General features: G+C 42.7%; 2 protein-coding genes across 6 annotated transcripts; both read right to left on the minus strand.

Annotated features, from left to right (window-relative positions):
* Positions 1-6,651: 6,651 nt before the first annotated feature.
* On the minus strand, positions 6,652-12,340 carry clcc1 (chloride channel CLIC-like 1). Of its 5 annotated transcripts, none has more exons than XM_084011824.1 (12): positions 11,933-12,340; positions 11,823-11,836; positions 11,718-11,789; positions 10,755-10,865; positions 10,444-10,665; positions 10,120-10,260; positions 9,913-10,012; positions 9,402-9,499; positions 9,120-9,266; positions 8,432-9,034; positions 8,245-8,295; positions 6,652-7,581 (listed from the first exon to the last, which is right to left on the minus strand). In XM_084011824.1, exons 1-12 carry the CDS (start codon positions 12,072-12,074, stop codon positions 7,486-7,488), a joined length of 1,797 nt encoding a protein of 598 aa, XP_083867950.1. In that variant the 5' UTR covers positions 12,075-12,340; the 3' UTR covers positions 6,652-7,485. The 5 variants fall into 5 exon arrangements, with proteins under 5 accessions (XP_083867950.1, XP_083867951.1, XP_083867949.1 ...); XM_084011825.1 differs by having other exon boundaries at positions 11,823-11,840; positions 11,943-12,339; XM_084011823.1 differs by having other exon boundaries at positions 11,718-11,840; positions 11,943-12,340.
* Positions 12,341-12,923: 583 nt separating this feature from the next.
* Positions 12,924-20,538, minus strand: ftsj3 (FtsJ RNA 2'-O-methyltransferase 3). The gene is made up of 21 exons (XM_084011152.1): positions 20,378-20,538; positions 20,146-20,251; positions 19,515-19,561; positions 19,304-19,383; positions 19,092-19,191; positions 18,711-18,905; positions 18,489-18,608; positions 18,131-18,231; positions 17,768-17,868; positions 17,288-17,374; positions 17,054-17,200; positions 16,689-16,824; positions 16,407-16,597; positions 16,113-16,233; positions 15,854-15,935; positions 15,545-15,701; positions 15,340-15,431; positions 15,031-15,133; positions 13,955-14,138; positions 13,707-13,801; positions 12,924-13,576 (listed from the first exon to the last, which is right to left on the minus strand). Coding segments are annotated over exons 1-8 (717 nt in total). The 5' UTR covers positions 20,445-20,538; the 3' UTR covers positions 12,924-13,576; positions 13,707-13,801; positions 13,955-14,138; positions 15,031-15,133; positions 15,340-15,431; positions 15,545-15,701; positions 15,854-15,935; positions 16,113-16,233; positions 16,407-16,597; positions 16,689-16,824; positions 17,054-17,200; positions 17,288-17,374; positions 17,768-17,868; positions 18,131-18,229.
* Positions 20,539-20,831: the final 293 nt, after the last annotated feature.

Here is a 20,831-nt window from a genome sequence, read left to right on the forward strand (position 1 = left end):
ATCTGTGAGACAAGAGTCCAAGAGGTCCTTGAGGACAACAGGGTCCTGGAGAAGCTCTGTCTGAACATGAAGAAGAAGAGGAGAGGAATCTTCTTCGGCAGGATCCAGGACGAGCAGGCAGTGCTTCAGAAGATGAAGGACAAGATGCACGAGAAGGAGAAGAAGAAGGAAGCCAAGCGGCAGAAGGAGGAGAAGGAGAAGGAAGCCAAGCGGCAGAAGGAGGAGAAGGAGAAGGAAGCCAAGCGGCAGAAGGAGGAGAAAGAATGTGACGAGAGGCTAAATTCAAATAGTTTGAGTGTCGACGAAAAGGTGGAGGAAGCTGCTGATTGTTCAGCTTAGGTTGGACACTAGCTCCCCTTTGAAAGAGGTTTTCTCCTGGTGCCCAGGTTTCTCCCAAAATATATGCATATATATTATGTTTATATTTAAAAAAACACCCTTCATCATCTACCTCACCTCCATCTACCTCACCTCTGTCCTTCCTCACCTCCAACGTAAAAGGGTTTTCTCCTGGCGCTCAGGTTTCTCCCACAATATATACATATATATTATGTTTATATTTAAAAAAACACCCTTCATCATCTACCTCACCTCCGTCTCCCTCACCTCTGTCCTTCCTCACCTCCAACGTAAAAGGGTTTTCTCCTGGCACTCAGGTTTCTCCCACAATATATACATATATATTATGTTTATATTTAAAAAAACACCCTTCATCATCTACCTCACCTCTGTCCTTCCTCACCTCTGTCCTTCCTCACCTCCAACATAAAAGGGTTTTCTCCTGGCGCTCAGGTTTCTCCCACAATATATACATATATATTATGTTTATATTTAAAAAAACATCCTTCATCATCTACCTCACCTCCATCTCCCTCCACTCTGTTATTCCTCACCTCCAATGTAAAAGGGTTGCTCAGGTTTCTCCCACAATATATACAGTACATAAATATGTATGTATATATATATAAGGAAGCAGAGGCTGGAGACTCGGAGGTTCATCCACCCATTACCCGGGCTGAAGTCACCGAGGTAGTTAAGAAGCTCCCCGGTGGCAAGGCACCGGGGGTGGATGAGATCCGCCCTGAGTACCTCAAGTCTCTGGATGCTGTGGGGCTGTCGTGGCTGACACGTCTCTGCAACATCGCGTGGCAGTCGGGGACAGTGCCTCTGGACTGGCAGACCGGGGTGGTGGTCCCTCTATTCAAAAAGGGGGACCGGAGGGTGTGTTCCAACTATCGGGGGATCACACTTCTCAGCCTCCCCGGGAAAGTCTATTCCAGGGTACTGGAGAGGAAAATTCGGCCGATAGTCGAACCTCAGATTCAGGAGGAACAATGCGGTTTTCGTCCTGGCCGTGGAACACTGGACCAGCTCTATACCCTCTGCAGGGTGCTCGAGGGTTCATGGGAGTTTGCCCAACCAGTCCACATGTGTTTTGTGGACTTGGAGAAGGCATTCGACCGTGTTCCTCGTGGCATTCTGTGGGAGGTACTTCGGGAGTACGGGGTCGGGGGCCCTCTGCTAAGGGCTGTTCGGTCCCTGTATGACCGGAGCAGGAGCTTGGTTCGCATTGCCGGCAGTAAGTCAGACCTGTTTCAGGTGCATGTTGGACTCCGGCAGGGCTGCCCTTTGTCACCGGTCCTGTTCATTATTTTTATGGACAGGATTTCTAGGCGCAGCCGTGGGCCGGAGGGGATCTGGTTCGGGAGCCACTGGATTTCATCCCTGCTTTTTGCAGACGATGTGGTCCTGTTGGCTCCTTCGAGCCAGGACCTCCAGCATGCCCTGGGGCGGTTTGCAGCCGAGTGTGAAGCAGCCGGGATGAGGATTAGCACCTCCAAATCTGAGGCCATGGTTCTCGACCGGAAAAAGGTGGCTTGCTCCCTCCAGGTCGGGGGGGAGTTCCTGCCTCAAGTGGAGGAGTTTAAGTATCTTGGGGTCTTGTTCACGAGTGAGGGAAGGATGGAACGTGAGATTGACAGGCGGATCGGTGCAGCGGCTGCAGTAATGCAGTCGTTGTATCGGTCCGTCGTGGTAAAGAGAGAGCTGAGCCGAAAGGCGAAGCTCTCAATTTACCGGTCAATCTACGTTCCTACCCTCACCTATGGTCATGAACTTTGGGTCATGACCGAAAGAATAAGATCCCGGATACAAGCGGCCGAAATGAGCTTCCTCCGCAGGGTGGCGGGGCGCTCCCTTAGAGATAGGGTGAGGAGCTCCGTCACACGGGAGGAGCTCGGAGTAGAGGCGCTGCTCCTCCACATCGAGAGGAGCCAGTTGAGGTGGCTCGGGCATCTGTATCGGATGCCCCCTGGACGCCTCCCTCGGGAGGTGTTCCAGGCATGTCCCACCGGGAGGAGACCCCGAGGAAGACCCAGGACACGCTGGAGTGACTATGTCACCCGGCTGGCCTGGGAACGCCTTGGGGTCCTCCCGGAGGAGCTGGGGGAAGTGTCCGGGGAGAGGGAAGTCTGGGCGTCCCTGCTCAGGCAGCTGCCCCCGCGACCCGGTCCCGGATAAAGCGGAAGAAAATGGATGGATGGATGGATGGATATATATATATGTATAAAAAACACCCTTCATCCATCTAGCTCACCACTCCTTCCTTCCACTCCTGCTCCACCCTCCTCCTCATTCAGGGCAGCACAGTGACCCCCCTCTCTGTCCACTGCTAAATAAAAGGCGTCTATGCCAGAATTTTTTTTCCAAAAAACAAAAACAAAGGGATAGGTCAACACTCTGGCAAATTGGCCCATTGCTATAATCCCTATAGTCACAGCAATAGGTTCATTACCTTTATTTGTCGGTGTAAGCTATTTTTAGCTGCTCAGAGCTATGCTACGGAGGCTAATGGGACTTCCTGGTTTCCCTCATCAAACTCGTCAAATACACAATCCAACATCTCCAATACGCTTTTGTGGACAAGTTGTGACCTGCACATCCACCACTCATGGTGTGGATTGGAAAGGAAGACTGCTGCCCCAGAAGGCCTCCTGCAGATGATCAACTGATCAACGGTGCAGTTGCAGGGCATATGGACTGCCATGTATGCCTGCTTGTAGACCATGCCAACTTGAGAATTGTGAGAATCACAATAATCCACCTCTATGGGACGAAGTGTGTGACGACTGATGGTACATCTAGTGAAGGTCACAGTGCAAAACAAATATAAAAAAATCAACCATAAGAAGAGGAAACGACTGAACACTGGTCCCGCGTTCGATTCCCGGGTCGGCCCGGGTTCCTTCTGTGTGGAGTTTGCATGTTCTCCCCGTGTGAGCGTGGGTTCTCTCTGGGTTCTCCAGCTTCCTCCCACAGTCCAAAGACATGCAGGATGGGGATAGGTTCATTGACTCTAAATGTCCCGTAGGTGTGAATGTGAGCGTGAATGGTTGTTTGTCTCTACATGTTAGCCCTGTGATAGACTGGCGTCCTGTCCAGGGTGAACCCTGCCTTCGCCCAATGACAGCTGGGATCGGCTCCAGCCCACCCCGCGACCCTGAATACAGGATAAGCGGTAGACGATGACTTTTATACAAGTCATATTTGCACCTGACTATGTGAACTAGGGATGGGACGAAATATCGTTTGGCGAAATATCGCGATACAAAACGTGATATTTCAGCGTGATAGTATCGATTTTTGAAAAAAATGGATCGCGAAATGAAGACTAGATGGCACTGCCACATGATTTGTGTAGTATATAAATAATTTAGTGTGTGTGTTTGTGTGTGTTTGTGTGTATAAGTGTGCGGCAGGCTATACAGTCTATAGTGGCAGGCTGGCAGCACCATCTGCTGGTTAAGCAGCGGAAAACTAAATGAAAAAGAAATTACATCCGAGGAACGGTGCAGGTCACAGCGCATGCTGCTACAACAGTGTTGTTACAACACTGTACAGCAAGCTAACGAACATTAGCACCAACTACCTTGCCCTCAAACCGCCGAACAACGGAGTCGAATGAGGTCGAAATTGAGGACGCTCCACTGGAAACAGGTCATTTGTCTGGCAGTATTTTCTTATTAAAAAATAATTGGCTCGAGTAACAACGTTATTCATTTCGATCATAGAAACAAACGTTAGCAGCACAGCTAACGCTAGCAGCATTAGCACTGTCCAAATTTAGTTAACATTTATCTCAAAAAACAGCTTTGCTCAGAGTCAAACTTTTTCTCATTATCTATGTCGTTCTTTTCACATGCGCTCCAATAATCTTCTGCTCCGAAAATGAAAAAAAAACAGGCTTTTGAGAAAAAGTTATACATTTTGGACAACTCGTCAGAATCCCACAGACTTATGTTCACTTTTACATAAAAATTGCCCTCAGTGATTGATTCTTGATGCCACACATGCCAAAGGTGTATATACCTCTTAATTGGCTTCGTGGGCAGTAAGTCGCCTCCTCTAGGAATACTAAGGTGGTTTGAATCAACATCTTCTTCCCAAAAATGTGAACATTTGTTTAAAGTGCTTAGTGAGGTCAACCTGCTGAATGCGATCATTTGTACGACACTTACCCGTCCCAGATATCTTCCAGTCTTCACACGTGGAGCTCTGAGCATCTATGTCCAGGAACACTTTCACTTTTCCACTGTGACACTGGTTGTCGAATGTTATCTAGACGAGACCAAGGGAAGTAGATTAGCAAAACAACGAGAAGTTTCATCAAATGTTATGTGAGCAATATGTTTTGAAGTTGCTGCAAAGTAAACTTTATTTCATAATGATAAAAAACTACAGCTGAGCCGCACCGTAACGTAGAACGAGTAGCAGTCAGGTAACTCCCGTGAACGCACCGTCTGGAGGTTGATTCCTTTCAGCTGGAACTTTATTTTGAGCCTGAAAGCAAAAATGGAGGATTTGAATGTACCTCCAAAAAGAAAAAGTAAGTGATGCATGAGAGCTGCAAACACATGCAATAAATTTTTTATCACCAAAAAAGGATGAATTCTGGGTTTTCCATAGGTTTGCAGTCTTTGGATCATGTGGCATACAAACTGAGAGAGAGGGAGATGAACAGAGGGAGAAAATAAACAAAAGGCCTTTGTGTGGTCTAATATTGATGATTTATTAATGCAAGTTCTAACATAAATTACTCGAAAAAATTAAATCGCATTCCATCTCTAGAATTAATTTTTTGACTGTTTTAAAGACACGCAGAGGTTATCCTGAAATTAACCATGTACTGTTACTAAAGATGCACCAATATCAATGTCAGATTTTGGGAAAATAATGACTCAAATAGCCGGATCTGTGATAATGGAGTCCCTCTACTTGTACTGTTGTTGGAAAATAACCATAAAGGAGGTTTACGGTGAATCAGACATTTTACAGGCATTTTCAGCTGAATTGTTTGAAATAACTGTCTGATCCTGTGAGAAAGAATTAAATGAGGTGCTGTAAAAAAGTTAAGGCAACAATGTTTGGATATTTAAAAAGGTTTTGTGTTCATTGTAGCAAATAAATCCGATATTTCAGTTAGTTTGGCCTAAAATCATATTTTAGAGTCATAATTCTAAAACTATTTCACACTCAACCAAGTGTTTTGTCCAAACAAGCCGCTAAGCTGGTTTCCAACGCCGATCATTACAAAAAACACACACACACATATATATGATCATACCTGATTGAATTGCTCCTGTCCAGATATCGAACCAATAATTCCATGATTGATTATCCACGTGGTAGTTTGTCGAAAGGCTGACAGACAGTTAAAACGAAGAGAAGTCTCTTCAGCTGGGCTTTCTGCGACACCAGGCACCTTCCACTCAGCCAATCAGGAAATGAGTTTCAGGCGGCTCAAAGGTCTCCTATCTCCGGCCCGCGGACCCACCGGGGGCCACCGAGAGGATCGAGATGGGTCCAAAAAACAAAACAAAAAAAGTGCTTTTTATCTACTGTTCACCAATTATTGTTGGGATTATGTTTTCCAGCCAAAAAAAAAAGAAAAAAAAAGTAGTTTATTTCTGTAATTGTTTTATTTATTTTAGGAATAACTGTCAGGGAAACTTTTATTAGTGATGAAGTATTGTGTGAACACTCGTTCATTCCTCTCTCAGTCAAGCTCATCAATGAGAAACGGTGATCATGACTGTGTGGAGGAAGCAATGTAGTACTGTAGAACTGTATAGGTAACTAGGACTAAATGTATAGGGAGTTGTGGAGGGAAAATTGTATGCATACTGTAGTGGACAGGATCTGATGGATGTGTATGTAAGGATGAATGAATGAGACTAAAATGAATAACTGTATGTTTGGTGGGATTGCTACTTTGCACAGGTATAGATGTATGAATGGAGGGACAGTATGCTCAGGATCTATGTTGGGTGGTGTGATTGCTGTTTTGCACATGTATGAGAGAGTGAATGTAAAGAATGAATGGGAATGGAATGGCTGGTTAATTGCGTTCTTTGCACAATATCACAACCATTTTTTGCACTGTTCAAATGTTTTTACTTCTCTTTCTTATGTTTTTAATTGTCTTACCCATACGGTTAACTAGCTGTATGTTGTATGTCATGTGATGCAGCAACCAACCCAAAAACCGAGACAAATTTCTCCCCTGGGAGACACAATAAAGTGAATCTGAATCTGAATATGACATAAGCTGAGTGACTTCAAACAGGACAACAACAAATTATTTGTATTGTTTTATTAGCAAAAGATATATTTATTTATATTATCCCATACCAAGTAAACATTACTGTGATAAGCCACCAGATATGAAACATTATATACTTCAGAGGTCTTTAGAAAGAGGTTTCTACTGGAGCTGTTAATATATGTTCATATATGAACTTTATATCAATGATTCTGTAATTTGCCATGATGCAACATCCCGCCATGCTTCGTGTTCGCCTCATCCAATAGAAAGTGAAAACAAGTTGCACTGCTGCCCTAAGCATCGCTTTCTCAAGCCCTCTATATACAAAAAGCTTATTGTACAAAAAAACAGCATAAATAAGTTGTTTTTATCCCTTTTAACATTAAAAAAATCGAAATGTGTATTTCAACTTTAAAATTGAATCATTGTGATAATTAAGCTCTTCCCTTAGAAAAACCTGACCCTGATTCTACCTAAGACCCTCGGAAACACCACATCAAGTAATACGGTTTCAACATATCCGCCTGCCGTTTCCTTCATACCTGATGTCGTCTGGCTGCGGTTGAATAAAACATTTTGCTCTTTCTAACCGATGAAGTGCAGCTGAGCAAAAATCTCCATGAATTAATTTTGAAGAGTTTGAAACAACAGTATGTTAACTCTGCTTAGTTGACCGCATGGCAACAAGATAAGTTAGCTGGCAACACTGGGCTGGTTTCTCCATGAGGTTACCTCCAACATGTTGTATGCACATTTAAACAACGTCTGGAGGTCAGTCAATCCGGGATACGAGTGCTCCTTGGCATCATGGCCTCCACAGTCCAGCACATCCAACACTGACAACGTTTATCTTGCAGCTTTAAACGAGGTAGAAGCTTCGCCTACTCCACTGATGTCTCCTGAACAGAAACTCTGATGTTTTCAACAGGCAGCAGCGAAACCGGATCGGTCCTGTGTTCTGCAAAGGGGTGTGAGTCCTGCAGAGATGGGGGTTTACATAATGAAATTCAATTAAATGCATAAAGCAAAGGGTAACACATTTACATTTAGAGCTATTCAACCAATAAAACATCTCCACTCTCATGGAGTAAATAACGTAATTGCATTGCACTGCAGCTGGATTCTCATGATAAGCATATCACTGGCTTGAATCCCAAAAATGTTGAAACTTGACATTTAGTTGCATTACATTTCAGAAAGAGAAGGAGTCATTTTATTTGCTGCAACAACCCCTTCAAATGGAGATAACATTTAATGTACTAAATTTGCTCATTTGCAGTGGAATCAACCTCAATATTGTGAACAAAATGATATTAAGTATAAAAGTCTATATTTATAAGATACATCTTGGTATCAGTTGTATCGATTTGCTATATCGTAAGAGCAAAACAAATTTTAAAATAACAATTTTGTAGATAAAACCAATTTTAATCAAATGAGGTTCTTGGAAATCAGACACCATATGCCATGGCACCTCAAAAATCCACTGTTATAATCATTTATGTTATTAAACGTTGAGCCAAACTTAAGAGATATTGTGTGGCAGCAAATAAATTTGCATATAAAGCTATCATATCGATCCACGTGGCACAAACACTCACAAGACAAGCTCAACAGCAATAAATCAAATACTTATTTACCAATTTATGTTGCATGTGAATATTCACCATCCCATTAGTGTGTTTGCAAAGCTGAAGCATTAAAACATGACATGAAGAGAGCACTTTAAAGGTTGAGTGACAGTTAAGAGGCACAATCGTAGGTGCAAAGTCGGATATTATAAAGATGAAATTGATTTAGTTTTCAGGTATTTTAAAAACAACTCACCTCGACATCGGTTTGTGACGGCAGCGTTCCTACTGGCTGAGATCTAGTTGCTGCTCCGTCTCTGCTGAGTCGGTCCTCAGAGAGCTTTTCCTTCACATGCAGAGGTTGAGCATTTGATGGAGCATCTGATTCAGTGGGGTTAGTTGTTGACTGGGTTGTGTCAGCAACAGCGCCTGCACTTTCTCCTTCCAGGTCCTCTTGCGTCTCCTGCAGGTTTTCTGACGCAGCGGAGAGATTCCGCTGCACCTCCCGCAGGTTCAAATCCGCCTCATCCTCGGCAGTGCCCAGTGTCTCCACACCCCCCCGGGCTGGCTCTTCTATGCATCTGTGGACCCGCCGACGAACATCCTGGTTCGCTTGTAATCTGCCACCATTGGCTTGTTGCCTTGGGGCGTGTTGCCTTGGGGCTTCTAGCCTTAGGGCTTGTTGCCTCGGGACGTGTCGCTGACCATCCCCTTCTGCCAAGTGGTCACCATCTTCGATCTCCTGGACGTGATGCCCCGGCTGCTCCAGCTGTGGAGGAGGTGGGTCTCCTCGAGGGCGGCGGAAAGGTGCGGCGATGCCATGCAGGAAGGCTGCCTGCACACTTCCATACACACACACCTGTAGAAGAGTTCAATGATCATACCAGTATAGATAATCTGATTTCATTCATTTGCACGAGCTGTCATTTATTAAGGGTCCTTACCACAATGGCGAGCACGATAATGAGGAGAACTGGAATCTGCAGGGTAATGGGTAGATCTTTGAGGAGTGCTACGAGAAACTCACTGATCCCCTGTCCAATGTGCTTTAGTGGCTCTGTGATGACGGTTGTGATGGTAACTGCGAAGGCCTAAACGGAGTAAAAGGATGTTTAGAATGCAATTTTGCCAAAATACCGAAACTGATAGCAATTTCAAAAAAAGAATAGTTGGGGATGTAGCCTGTGCATGCAGTGGGAAAAGCACATATGCCATCATTGGCCTACCTTGGTTGGAGGCACCATCAGAACGGGGTTGACTAGGATGGCTTCATAGTATTTCTTACAAGGGTCATCTTGAAGAGTCAAGGTACTTCTGTAAAACTCTGCAAGAAAGCAACCAGACAGGAGAGGCAGCTAAGAGTTAGTGGAAACTAGTGTCTTTCTTCAAAAGCTTTGTGTCACTGTCACAGTCAGTAGTAGAGAGTGTAGGATATAAAGAACATATTACATAACATTGCAGGCAAAAGTGCATTTTGCACATAAAAGGGCAACTTTTGTATTTTTCAACCTCAACCACATATTCCCATGTTTTTCTTTTTCTAAAGGTCTCCTTCTGAAAGGTGACTTTTGCGTAGCTTAAGTGTTATGCAATTTGGTTTGAAAGATTAGAAGGTATATTTAAATCCACAATAGAGTTTAATAATCGAATCGTGACTATTCATGTAACATGGTAAAATAGGGTCTGAAGTTATCCTTTAAATGTGCATAATAAATATGTTCATGCTGTGTGACTCACCTTTCAAGCTATCGATCCAGTCTATTTTCTTTACTCCGCTGCATTTTTCATAGACGTCATCCATCTTTGCTATGTTTCTTTGGTGATCAGCAAAGGCAATCTGAAAAAAGACGTTGTAGGATTACAAATGTATCTGCCAGACAAAACAAACAAAGCACCGAGTGACAGCTAAACGAGAGCGCGGGAACTGAAAGAGGTCTTCTTCACCTTGTACAGATAGAGCCAGTTCCAGAAAACACTGACAAAGAAGGAGACAGCAAACAGCCTATAGAACTGCACAGACCAGGACACCATCGACCACAGCTGAGTGCATATGATGGCCACTATGATCAGAAAACCCAGGCCCAACTGAAACACAAGACAGACAAAAATAGTACAACTTGACTGGTTGCATAAAAAAATCCACTTAATAAAAAAAAATACAGTATATACACAAAATATACACCAAAAGCATCTGCAAATCAGCTGCATGCAAATAAGACTTCAGACTACACTCAGATGTAAAGCTTTCAGATTAATGAATGAGCTTACTTTTAATATTGTGTCAAGCTCCAGGCCAAAGGTGTCTTCAAAACGCCACTTCCAGGCATTGTAGTCGTGTGGTCTGAGATCTACAAGTATCTGACTGATGGCATTGTCCAGAGCCCCTGTCCTCAAGCCTTCTTCGCCCTCCAGAAATGTCTGAATCTCTGTCATGGCCTGTGTGGACAGTCTGATTTTGGCATCATAGTAGAGGTCTGCAGAGTCACTGGGCTGGGGACAAAAAGGGGGACAGGTTGTCAAATGCTAACCAAGGACGGTTCAGTAGAATGCATTTAAGACTCGTAAAAAAAGCCACATACCGAACCAACTCTTTGTATTTCCTTCCTTAGTCTGGTAAGGAATCGCTTGAACACTGGGTTGCATGTAGGCTGCTGTGAGATGAGTGTGTTTTTCTTCTTCAGGTCTTCAATCTGAATGACAGCAAAGGAAAAATATCAGTGAGGCTTGATTTCGTCCATGAAGGCAAGTTTTCAGACGCTTTGTCCCTACAAAATAAAATAAACTTAAGAAGCTAATATACATTTTTTGTGGTTTTCAATTTTGTATTTATTTGTTGTTTTGACTGTTTTAGGCATCTGTTCTTGTTTGTTGCTCTGATTCTCGAACATTTAGAAGACTAACAAAATCAATGGAACAGAAATACTGAAATACTCATCTGTTCTAACAACTTTGTTAAAAGATTAAACTCAGTGAGCCAAGGAAGCCGTACATGAACACCCCTTCAAGATATAAATTCTAAATAATTTACTGTGCTATTTTTATTCATAGTTCCACTTATATTTAAATTTCTGTATCTTGCATTTTCCAGACTGATTGACGTGCATATTAAAGACATTTACTGTCTGTTTGAACAGTAATTAAAAGCCGAACTAATCGCCATTGTCTGCTGTGGTATAATAAGTTTATAATTCGCTGTTTTTGTTTTGTTTTTACAAACTTTATTTAAGAATTTCACCTATACAGCAGACATGTAGTCCACATAAAATTGACTTTTGACAACACATTGAGAAAAAATAAACTAAATTAAAAAAATTCCAGTATAACACACCATATAAAATAAATATATATATATATATATATATATATATAAAATATGAATCTTCAATAAATAAATTACAGAGTTTGAGAGTTTTAATACTTTTTTAGAGTTAATCAATTTGAGAGATTTGAGATAATTAAATTTGGAAAGCGATAGAGTTGGGGATAGTTTTTTGCTTACATCTGTGCAAAAAAATATATAAGTATCTCTGTAGGTGCATTACTTGTGTGCGACACTGCGTCAGCTCCATTTGACTGGAGTCCTCCTGGGTATGCTCTCTTCTCTTGGTTGGGTCCTCCTGGGTATGCTCTCTTCTCTTGGTTGGGACATTGACATAGTTGACTGTCTGCAAGGACACAACACACAGCCATTAACGGAGATGTCAACATTATAGGGCAACGTTAACCAAATGCAATTCGGGCTGTATGGACATTGAACATCGGCCAACCTCAGCGGGCTTCTTCATGGTTTTCGTGCTCGCATCGTAGTTGATCATGTCGTAAGGGTCTATCCAGTCGTTGTCCACGTCCTGTCCCACGACAGCCAGGGACAGGCAGCACGCCAGGACAACGAGGAGCATCCCGGCTAGCCGTCGGTGTTGAAGCTAAACAGCTAACGAACATCCAAACAAGCTTGGGGGGAAAGCGAAAACAAAGTGGCTAGCTAACTTAAATTAACGCGAATTTGATTAAAGTGACGTTAACCAGCTAAACAAGTTAACAGTAGCTGTTATGCTAATTTAAGGCTTTGAACGACGCGTCAAGCTACAATTAATAAGGTAAATATTAAAGCCTTTCAACTCTAAAATACACAAAACAGCTAGTGCAGATGATTAACAACACTACACGACAGAACCGCTTTACGGCACAAGCGGGTCACACGACTTAGGTCGCAAAGGCTCACGGGAACGGTAGTTTTTTTTAATAGAAAAGGTTATTTTGGTCAGGAAAGACTAAAATAATATTTGACAAACGTAACATTTTTTTTTACTCCGTAAGTTAGTTAATTATTAATAATATAATGATAATTATAGTCTTAATTACAGAAACAAATGTGAAATAAATATATATATATATATATATATATATATATAAATACCTGGATGATTCAATGTCTTACTAAAGTCAAAATACAGTGGTATGATAATGCATTTCACAGCCAGTAAATGCACCTCAAAAACACAATATAAGAAAATAACACACTTGTTCGAGTTATTTGTCTTTGCATTAGGACTTAATGGGAAATTATTTCACAGATTGAAGTTAAAAATGTGGAATCATAACTACATGGCTACACTGGAGAGAGAAACAGACTAATAGAACTTCTCTAGTGTCAAGTGATGTCATTTGACAAAGCACAATTCATTACTAAAATCTCAACAATAAAATACAATTAAAAAATAATAATAATAATCACAGAAACACTTAAATAAGGATTCAAAAAATGTATTGTAAAAATGTGTATACAATATTTACATTAATAGCAACATTTCTTAGGAAGGCATTTATTATGTTTTACTTGATTTTCTTCAGCTGTTCAAACCATTCTGTTCAGCGTTCCAGACAAATCTACATTTTCAGATAAATGCATACAAAACACCAGCCTTTAAATACATTGTTTCAAGGAGTTTGAGGAACCTCAGCAAAAGTTGCACAAAGAAGACGGTGTCCGTGTGAATGATCAACCTCATCTGAGCCTCTGTTCAGGATACAGTAGCCAAACTGCGGCAGGCACCTTAGCTCATAAAGCTCCATAAATGCTCACCTGCAACATGTTCAGGTGAAACAGGGACATTTTTCCATAGTTAAAAAGGCGAGACTGGCAATTTATTTTCCTTTTCGCCCTTTACCACCCTTCATCCCTCCTCTGCCACCCTTTGCTGGTCCTCCTCTGCCTTTGCCCCCTTTAGTACGTTGTTCTTTCCTCTGCATCCCCCGCATGTCTTTCTTCATACGACCGTCCACCACTTTGAAGGCTCCCTTGATGCCGGCGGGCCGCCTCACCTTCTTTCCCGCTCCCTTTTTGCTCACAACATATGTGACTTCTCTCTTCTCCTTCCCAAGGCCTGCTTTCTTGTAGATACTGACAGAATGGGGGAGGACAAGAAAAAAAGGGTTAAAGTTCTGTTACTGATACAGTACGAGGTTAGTTTCACAGAGTCATCATTGTCGTTTGAGGGTGCAGCTCAAACCCTTCAGGTGTGATGTCATACCTCTTCAGCTGAGCCGTCTTCTCCCTCTCAGATATGTCCACTGTGTTGACAACGGCCTCCGCCTTCTTCTTGGCCTGCTCCATCTTCTTCAGCATCTGGAAACGGCACAGAGAGACTAACATCAACAGAAGATCTACAGAAATACTTTGCCTTAAGTTAACGTTTTCAATCATGTTCTTTATTTATGTCTGATCTTCTTTGGCATCAACTGTTGCACCGCTGAACTCCCCCCTACCCCCCGATCTTACCCTCCTCTTCTTCCTGGCCTTGGCCTCAGCAACTCGTTTGATGGGACGGGCATCAATCTCCTTCCATTTTTGTTTGAACTCCTCCACCATCTCCTTGGTGACCGGGGTGGGCTTCTTCCGGTGTTTCTGTTCATCGACCAGGAACCACTCCGGTATCTCCCACTGCTCCTCGGAGTTAGCAAACCTGCAGGAACACACAATCAGCTCGCTGTACAGGCATCTTTTAAATGAACTTGTATTACAAATCAGATACTGCATGTAACTTGTGAGTCTTGTGTTATTTTATATTTCTCTTATTGTCCTCCCTATTATGCACTTAAGTGTCTGCCCATGTCGGTGCCCTTTTGGCCGATTGAGAAGTGTTTAAGAAGCACTTGGTGTGAGAAATCACTCTGATTGGCTGTTTAGTTTAAGCGAATCAGTGTAGACGAGAAGAAATGGCAGTGAGGTTCCACAGTAGGCTCTTCTCATTATTCATCTTCTTTGTTTCATGTATGCATCGTAACAACAGCTTGTATAACTGAAGTCAGAGGTCTTCTGGTTTCCCCTTTTGAATGAAACAGACTACCGCCACCTGCTGGAATGGAGTCATTTCCTCCGTCCGTACATCGACACAGATCATACGTGCTCGTTGGCTGAGACACAAGCAAAGCAACAGTCAACCATTGTCACCACTAGTCCAGTGATGTCAGTTTAGTGTGTCTGCACCTTCAAGCCTGTTTGTTTCTATTGAAGATGTAAAATGGTTTTCAAATGGTTCACAAATATAGTGTGTGTTTGAATTTTCAAAGTATATTTTTGCAGCAGCAAGCAACGACAGCAAGTCTTTATATGTGGGATTGAGTATGGAGAAGAAAACACCGCTCACCCAGTATTAGTCAGTTATCAAACCTAATGAAAAAAAGTCTCCACACACTCAAATCTGTCCAGAAAATCTTTCTTATAAAGCAAGCTTTCAGTCAGCGGTCTAAATATAACTTCAGCTTTATATTTGAATCATTTGAAGCATTGTGAGACAATACAAACCACTTGGGAAGTGGGCACACATTGAATACCACATGTTCAAACATACACACCTGTGGAAGGAGCCGTCCATCAGGTTCCTGGCCGTCTTCTTAGACGTAGCGATCTGGCAGCCCAGGGCGAGGCCTTCTGCGTCCAGGATCCTGGCTCTCTTACCTGAGGAGCACGGGAACCAGCAAACATGTCACAAACGCACGAGTTGCACAAAAACATGAAGCTGAACAGCTTTCACTCGCTGTTTTTTAAAATCATACATTTATTTATCGTGGTTTTGAGTTTAGCGTTTCGGTTTTCCAAACTGGTTTGTGTAGGTTAGAGATCAACAGCGTAACACCGGAAACATACATGTTTCTCATACTCACTGGTGCTTTCTACGGGAACAACCTGGAGCTTATCTTCTTTGGTCTCCTTTGACTTTCCACCAGCCCCTTTCTGCTTCATCTTGGTAATCTCCCTGGAACAAGCAGAAACGGTTATTTTTCTGTTCTTAACGGTATGAATCCAGTTGGATCCATTATATATTTTGAACATAAATATAACAAATCATCACAGTTATTGAGGTTTTACTTCTCATCATCGCTGCTGTCATCCGAGTCACTGTCACTATCCTCTTCAGCTTCCTTTGAAGGTCCCGCCTTTTCCTCCTCTGGCGGAGCAGCCTTCTCTTCTTCTTCCTCCTCCTCCTCCTTCTCCTCCTGTTGCTCTTCGGCTTTCCTCTTTTTGCCTTTTTCCAAAAAAAGATGTAAAACTGTCATTATTTTGTCAGGCGATGATTTAGGAGAATTATCCTTTTAATAGTGATATTTTATACTAGATATACCTTCTTCTAGGAAATTAAATTTAGAAAAGAAAAATAGAAACAGGGGAGACGGTTACCAGCTTGTTTGTTCTGAAGCATCTCGGTCTGTCGGAGCTCGCTCTCTGCGTCTCCTTCCAGGTCGATCTCTGAGAATATGCCCTACAGAACAAAAGGATGGAGGGTCAAAGGTCACAGGCGGCACATTTATAAACTCAGTGGGATCAGTAATGATGTGAACAAAGTAGCAGGTAATAAACCATTATAAAACAGCAGCTTGTGGAACTGTTAAACATTGTTTATACGTATATTACATTATGGGAGCTCAAGCTGACAAACCTTGCTGAACCACAAGTTAGTCTCTCGTTCCTTCTTCTCATCCTTTCCCTCCAGTTCCACCAACAAGCCGCTATCCTGCCCTTCATCGTCATCGTCCTCCTCTTCTTCAGTGAACTTTACTCTGGAAAACAAGACACAAAAAAGCAAGAACGAAATAAGAGTACAATTCATCATCATTGAGGGTGTGACCCCCGTCTTCTCTCCTGTGAAAGTAGGACATCATTCCTGAAAACGTGGCAGGAACAGAAATTTCAAATAGCAAACTGACTTTCATGCGGGAATTAATTCACGTACTTCTTTGGAGCCTTCTGCTCCAGCTCTGTCTGTCTCTGCTCCACCTCTTCCATGTCATCGTCATCCAAATCAGAGGCCAGGGACATTTTATCTGCCTCGTCGTCGTCATCGTCAGACAGGTGGACGTCGTCATTTCCTTCAACTAGGGAGTCTGCCAGCTGCATGTCCCCCTTGGATAGATCCACCAGGGCCTGATAGAGAGACGTGAATGCCAAAGGAACATAGTTTAGAGGGACTGGGGCTTTATTAGTTCGTTTCTCTGTGTCTGTCTGTCGTCTTTACCTGTTTCTTCTTGATGGCGCTGAGGGAGAACATGGACGTGTCGTGTGAATCTGCAATAGAGACGCCAGGCAGGTCCATCTTCAGCTCCACCCTCTCCCTCAGCTTCCTCCGCTCCTTCAGCAGCTTCCTCTTCTTCCTAACCGAGCAGGACAATTATGAAAAAAACATTTCTTAAGAATTGTCAAAACCACAAGTTCAATTTTGTATATTTTTCCCCCCGACTTCAAACGGAACAGGTTAACAAGGCCTATCGAAGTGCTACTTCACTGCCTGCAGAGTCTGTTGCAACTTAATTCTGCAACAGATCATAAATCATGAGTAGAAAATAAAGTTGTAGTAGTAATACAAACAATTTTGCATTATACCTTTTGAGCTCAGACATTTCCTCGGCTTTAATTTCTGCCAGTTTTCTCTCCATTTCTTCCTCCTCGTCCTCCTCTTTTTCTTCCCCATCCTTTTTCTTTTTGTCTGGTTCTTCATCTGAATCCCCTTTTTCTTCATCAGAACTTAAGCTAAAAACAAAGTAAAGAGGATATTTTTTATCATCTGCAATGACACTTTTTGGCAAAGACTTGTAAATGTGATTGTAAAGTTCTTACTTGATCTCTGGGTCACGCGGTTTGGTCTCCCCCTTCAGTTTTTTGCCCAGGAATCTCCTCAGCTTGGACCTCCAGTTCAGCAGCAGACTGCAGGTGTGAGGATGGGGGAAAGAAGAACACACACATGCATACTTGAATCACATCACATCCATGGCTGTCAAGAATATCATCACTTAATCAATTTATCCTTTTAGAGAATTGTGGGAAATTGCCATAATTAGCTTATGAATTCTTAACAGTTATGGCAAAAAAAAAAAAACGTGTTTTGTGAGGTCACAGTGACCATCGGCCACCAAATACGAATCAGTTCAACCTTGAATGCAAGTTGACGCTGAAGGAATTTGAAGAAATGAGCTTGAGGCATTCCCAAGACTGTGAAATGAGTCCACAGTGACCTTTGACCTCCAAATCCAATCAGTTCAGCCATGAGTCCAGGTGGACGTTCGTGCCCCTACAGGCATTACTGAGCCGAAGACTTACCGGAGCTCTTTGCGGCCCAAGACTTTGATGTCACGACAACACTCCTTTATCTCGCTAGTGGTGGCCGGGTGAGCCTCCAGGTCGGTGTTGTCAAAGGTGATCTAAGTGAACAAGAGAACAGAAACACTTGATCTTCCCCATCTCTTTTCTCACTGGTCATTTTACATTGCATACATTGTACTGTGGACTTATTTTAAATAATGGGTCCAGGATAATTCATCATAAAACCTTCACTTTTGTTCACCATCCTTCTCCTACAGCTGCATTTTACAGTATATCCACCAGTATTTTCTATGAAATAAGAGAACGTGTGGACTTCCAGCAGCAGTCTTTCGACAAGTTATAGTGGCACAGAGATCTCACCTCGCTGGTTTTGTTCAGGAAGTCTATGGCGCTGTCTGCTTTCAGAAAGGACGTCAATGTGAAACTGTGGTGGAGTGTCAGATCCCCGTCGTCGTATCCCTCTGCCTGGAACACAAGAGCAGCTTAGTCAGTGGAGAGTTCAACATTTGGAGGCAAATGAGGGCCAAAGTAAACATTATAATATTTGTGAATGAGATCTAATCGCAACATATCATTGCAATAGCAAATCATAGTGACAACTATTCAGGAAAGTACAGGAAATCAAGGAAAAAGGTCAGCTTGGTGTATTCATCAGGTTACTTCAAACAATCTGTTAAACAATAATCATCTAGTATACCATCATCTGTGTACAGAGTACATGCCTTTGGCTTCTTGACAGGAATCAGATCCCTCACAGTTTTCGCCTGCACCTCCACTTCTTTGAACGCGTATTTGGGGTCAAAGAACTTACTGTCGATTTTGTCCGGAGCAAGATAACCTGGTAGGGAAAAGACAAATTCAGCTCAGACGTAATCCTGCAGAAAGTGGCTGAGAAATACGTCATCTCATCACAGACTAATAATGTGCAGCCGCCACTGACCTTGACATACGACAAAGATTTCGGCGGACTCGTTCCTGGAGGCCTGCGGCTTGGTGGCCTGCACCTTCTTGAAGAACTGCTGGAAGATCCACAGCAGCGGCTGGTAGTCTTTGGAGCGGAAGACCTTGGTGACGAAAGTGCCGCCTTTGGTCAGAAAGTCGCAGGCCAACTTCGTGGCCATGAGAGTCAAATGAGCTAGAGGTGAGAGGGGAACAAGGTGCAGTTTTGGGAGATTAGCTTCAAATGGATCCATTATGTCAGGTGGATATACAGGAAACAATGGTAAATATTTAAATTTCCATTTCTTTATGTATTGATATTTTTCAGACCCATGATACCTATTAATAAACACATTACTTTCTTTGCTTTAGTGGCACCAACCTTGTGAGAAAGCATCATGTGACCAGTTGGCTCCCACATTTGGGGCTCCGTCGTTTAACACGACGTCTACCTTCCATGTCTGCAGTTCTTTTCGTAAAGCCTGTTTGTGAGACAAGAGCGTACCTCACTTACCAAATGCATGTCAGAGAAATACAATGCTTGGTAAACAACGCAGGTGTGTCGTTACACTGGTTATTCTGTGTATATCTCACCTGTTTGCATTTGTCAGTGGTGATGTCTTCTTGCAGCGCCACCACATTGGGGATGGGCCTGATGGGCACCAGGTCAACACCTGACAGGAGGAAACACTTTTTAAATAAAATAATTCTCACAGTATCCCGGTAATCAAAATAAGATTGCAACTGGAAATCAGGCTTTTCCCCAAACCACAAAAAAAAAATTTACAAAAAAGAAAACACTTACCAATAATGAGACTTGATACGGGCATAAACTTGGACGCCACCTGCAACCTGTGAGGAGATTTTTAAATCATGAGTGTTTCTTTGTGGCAACTATATCCCACAGTTGGTCACATTGCATTCTGCTGGGAACTAAACATATGTTTTATTATTTGTTCACTTCAGTTCAATTCAAACAACTGTATTTTGCTGATTTTGAGCAACTGCAGGTTGTCTCATAAATACATCAAACGAAGAGATAGACACACCAAGGAGCATTAACTGGAATTAATGAGTCCATGAGGGGGGAGAAGCATCATATAAGAACCTATAGAAAGTTTAAATTTAAGAGCTTGTGTGCAAAAGGGATAAATGATTGAGAGAAGTTGTCATGCAAGATATATCTGCGTCCTGAGGACAACAAAACGAATTCACCTGCAACAATGTGACCTGAGGAGGCCAAGATACTGTTTTTTGGAGGATTTGCTGATTTCAGAAGGAACTCAAATCTCTTTGTTTCCCTCCAGTAATCTTTGAGCAGGTCGTGAATACACTTTGTGTGTCTCCCTCTACGTCTCTACAGTTTTGCTTTTAAACCCTTGACATGTTCCTCGACAGGTAAATCGCATCTGATTGGGTGTTGACAGGCAGCTCACCATCCACCAGGAGCAGCACACAGATCCACCAGAGCTCTGGCTTTCTGGAGAAACTGGAATTTACGGTTGAGCTGGATGAGTTTGAAGGAAGAACGTGAGCGATAACCTGGAAAAAAAGGACGAAGTTAACAGATGGCTGACCCTGTTAGCGAGTTAGCTAGTATCCTTGCTAATAACGCTGATATATATACGCATATCCCGCAGCCTCGAGCTTGCTATCTTAGTACTTTACCTGTTTCTTTAGCCAGGTGGTAGAATTTATCCTTCCTGCTTTTTCCAACTTTGAGTTTCTTCCCCATGTTTGTCGCGGTGTTTTTTCTACTCTTTAGGAGAACGGAGAAGGAGCACAGAAACGCACTCAGACGTCCATGAAAACATACACGTGCGCGCTGTGACTCGGCGCAGGCGTTTGACGTCACACGTGACGTTTTTCCTCTTCTTCTGGTTTGTGTCGCTGATGTTTACTGGGTGTTGTCGCCACCTGCTGTCCGCACAGCAGATGACATCCAGTGTAAGAAGTCAAAGTGCACTTGATTAAATGTATGTAATAAAAATGTAAACGCCACTTTTTTAGAGGCCGATGTACTTTTTAGTTCACTACATGTTTCTGCTTAAGTTTTTACATACAAAATGTCACGAAAAGGTATGTATTACCCTGCAGACAGTACTAAATGATGTATGATGAT

The sequence above is a fragment of the Eutrigla gurnardus genome (assembly GCF_963514095.1).
Source record: "Eutrigla gurnardus genome assembly, chromosome: 6".
Classification (NCBI taxonomy): domain Eukaryota; kingdom Metazoa; phylum Chordata; class Actinopteri; order Perciformes; family Triglidae; genus Eutrigla; species Eutrigla gurnardus.

Bases quoted from the DNA above. Each gene is read 5' to 3' on its own strand.
- clcc1 (XM_084011822.1), bottom strand. From the start codon at position 12,074: ATGCTCCTCGTTGTCCTGGCGTGCTGCCTGTCCCTGGCTGTCGTGGGA. The intron at 9,267-9,401 runs GTAGGCCAATGA...TACTCCGTTTAG, and splicing joins TGATGGTGCCTCCAACCAAG to GCCTTCGCAGTTACCATCAC. The intron at 9,035-9,119 runs GTAAGGACCCTT...ACTCTTCTACAG, and splicing joins TTATCGTGCTCGCCATTGTG to GTGTGTGTGTATGGAAGTGT.
- ftsj3 (XM_084011152.1), bottom strand. From the start codon at position 20,444: ATGGGGAAGAAACTCAAAGTTGGAAAAAGCAGGAAGGATAAATTCTAC. The intron at 18,906-19,091 runs GTTGGTGCCACT...TCTCACCTCTAG, and splicing joins ACATGATGCTTTCTCACAAG to CTCATTTGACTCTCATGGCC. The intron at 18,609-18,710 runs GTCAGTGGCGGC...TTTCCCTACCAG, and splicing joins AATCTTTGTCGTATGTCAAG to GTTATCTTGCTCCGGACAAA.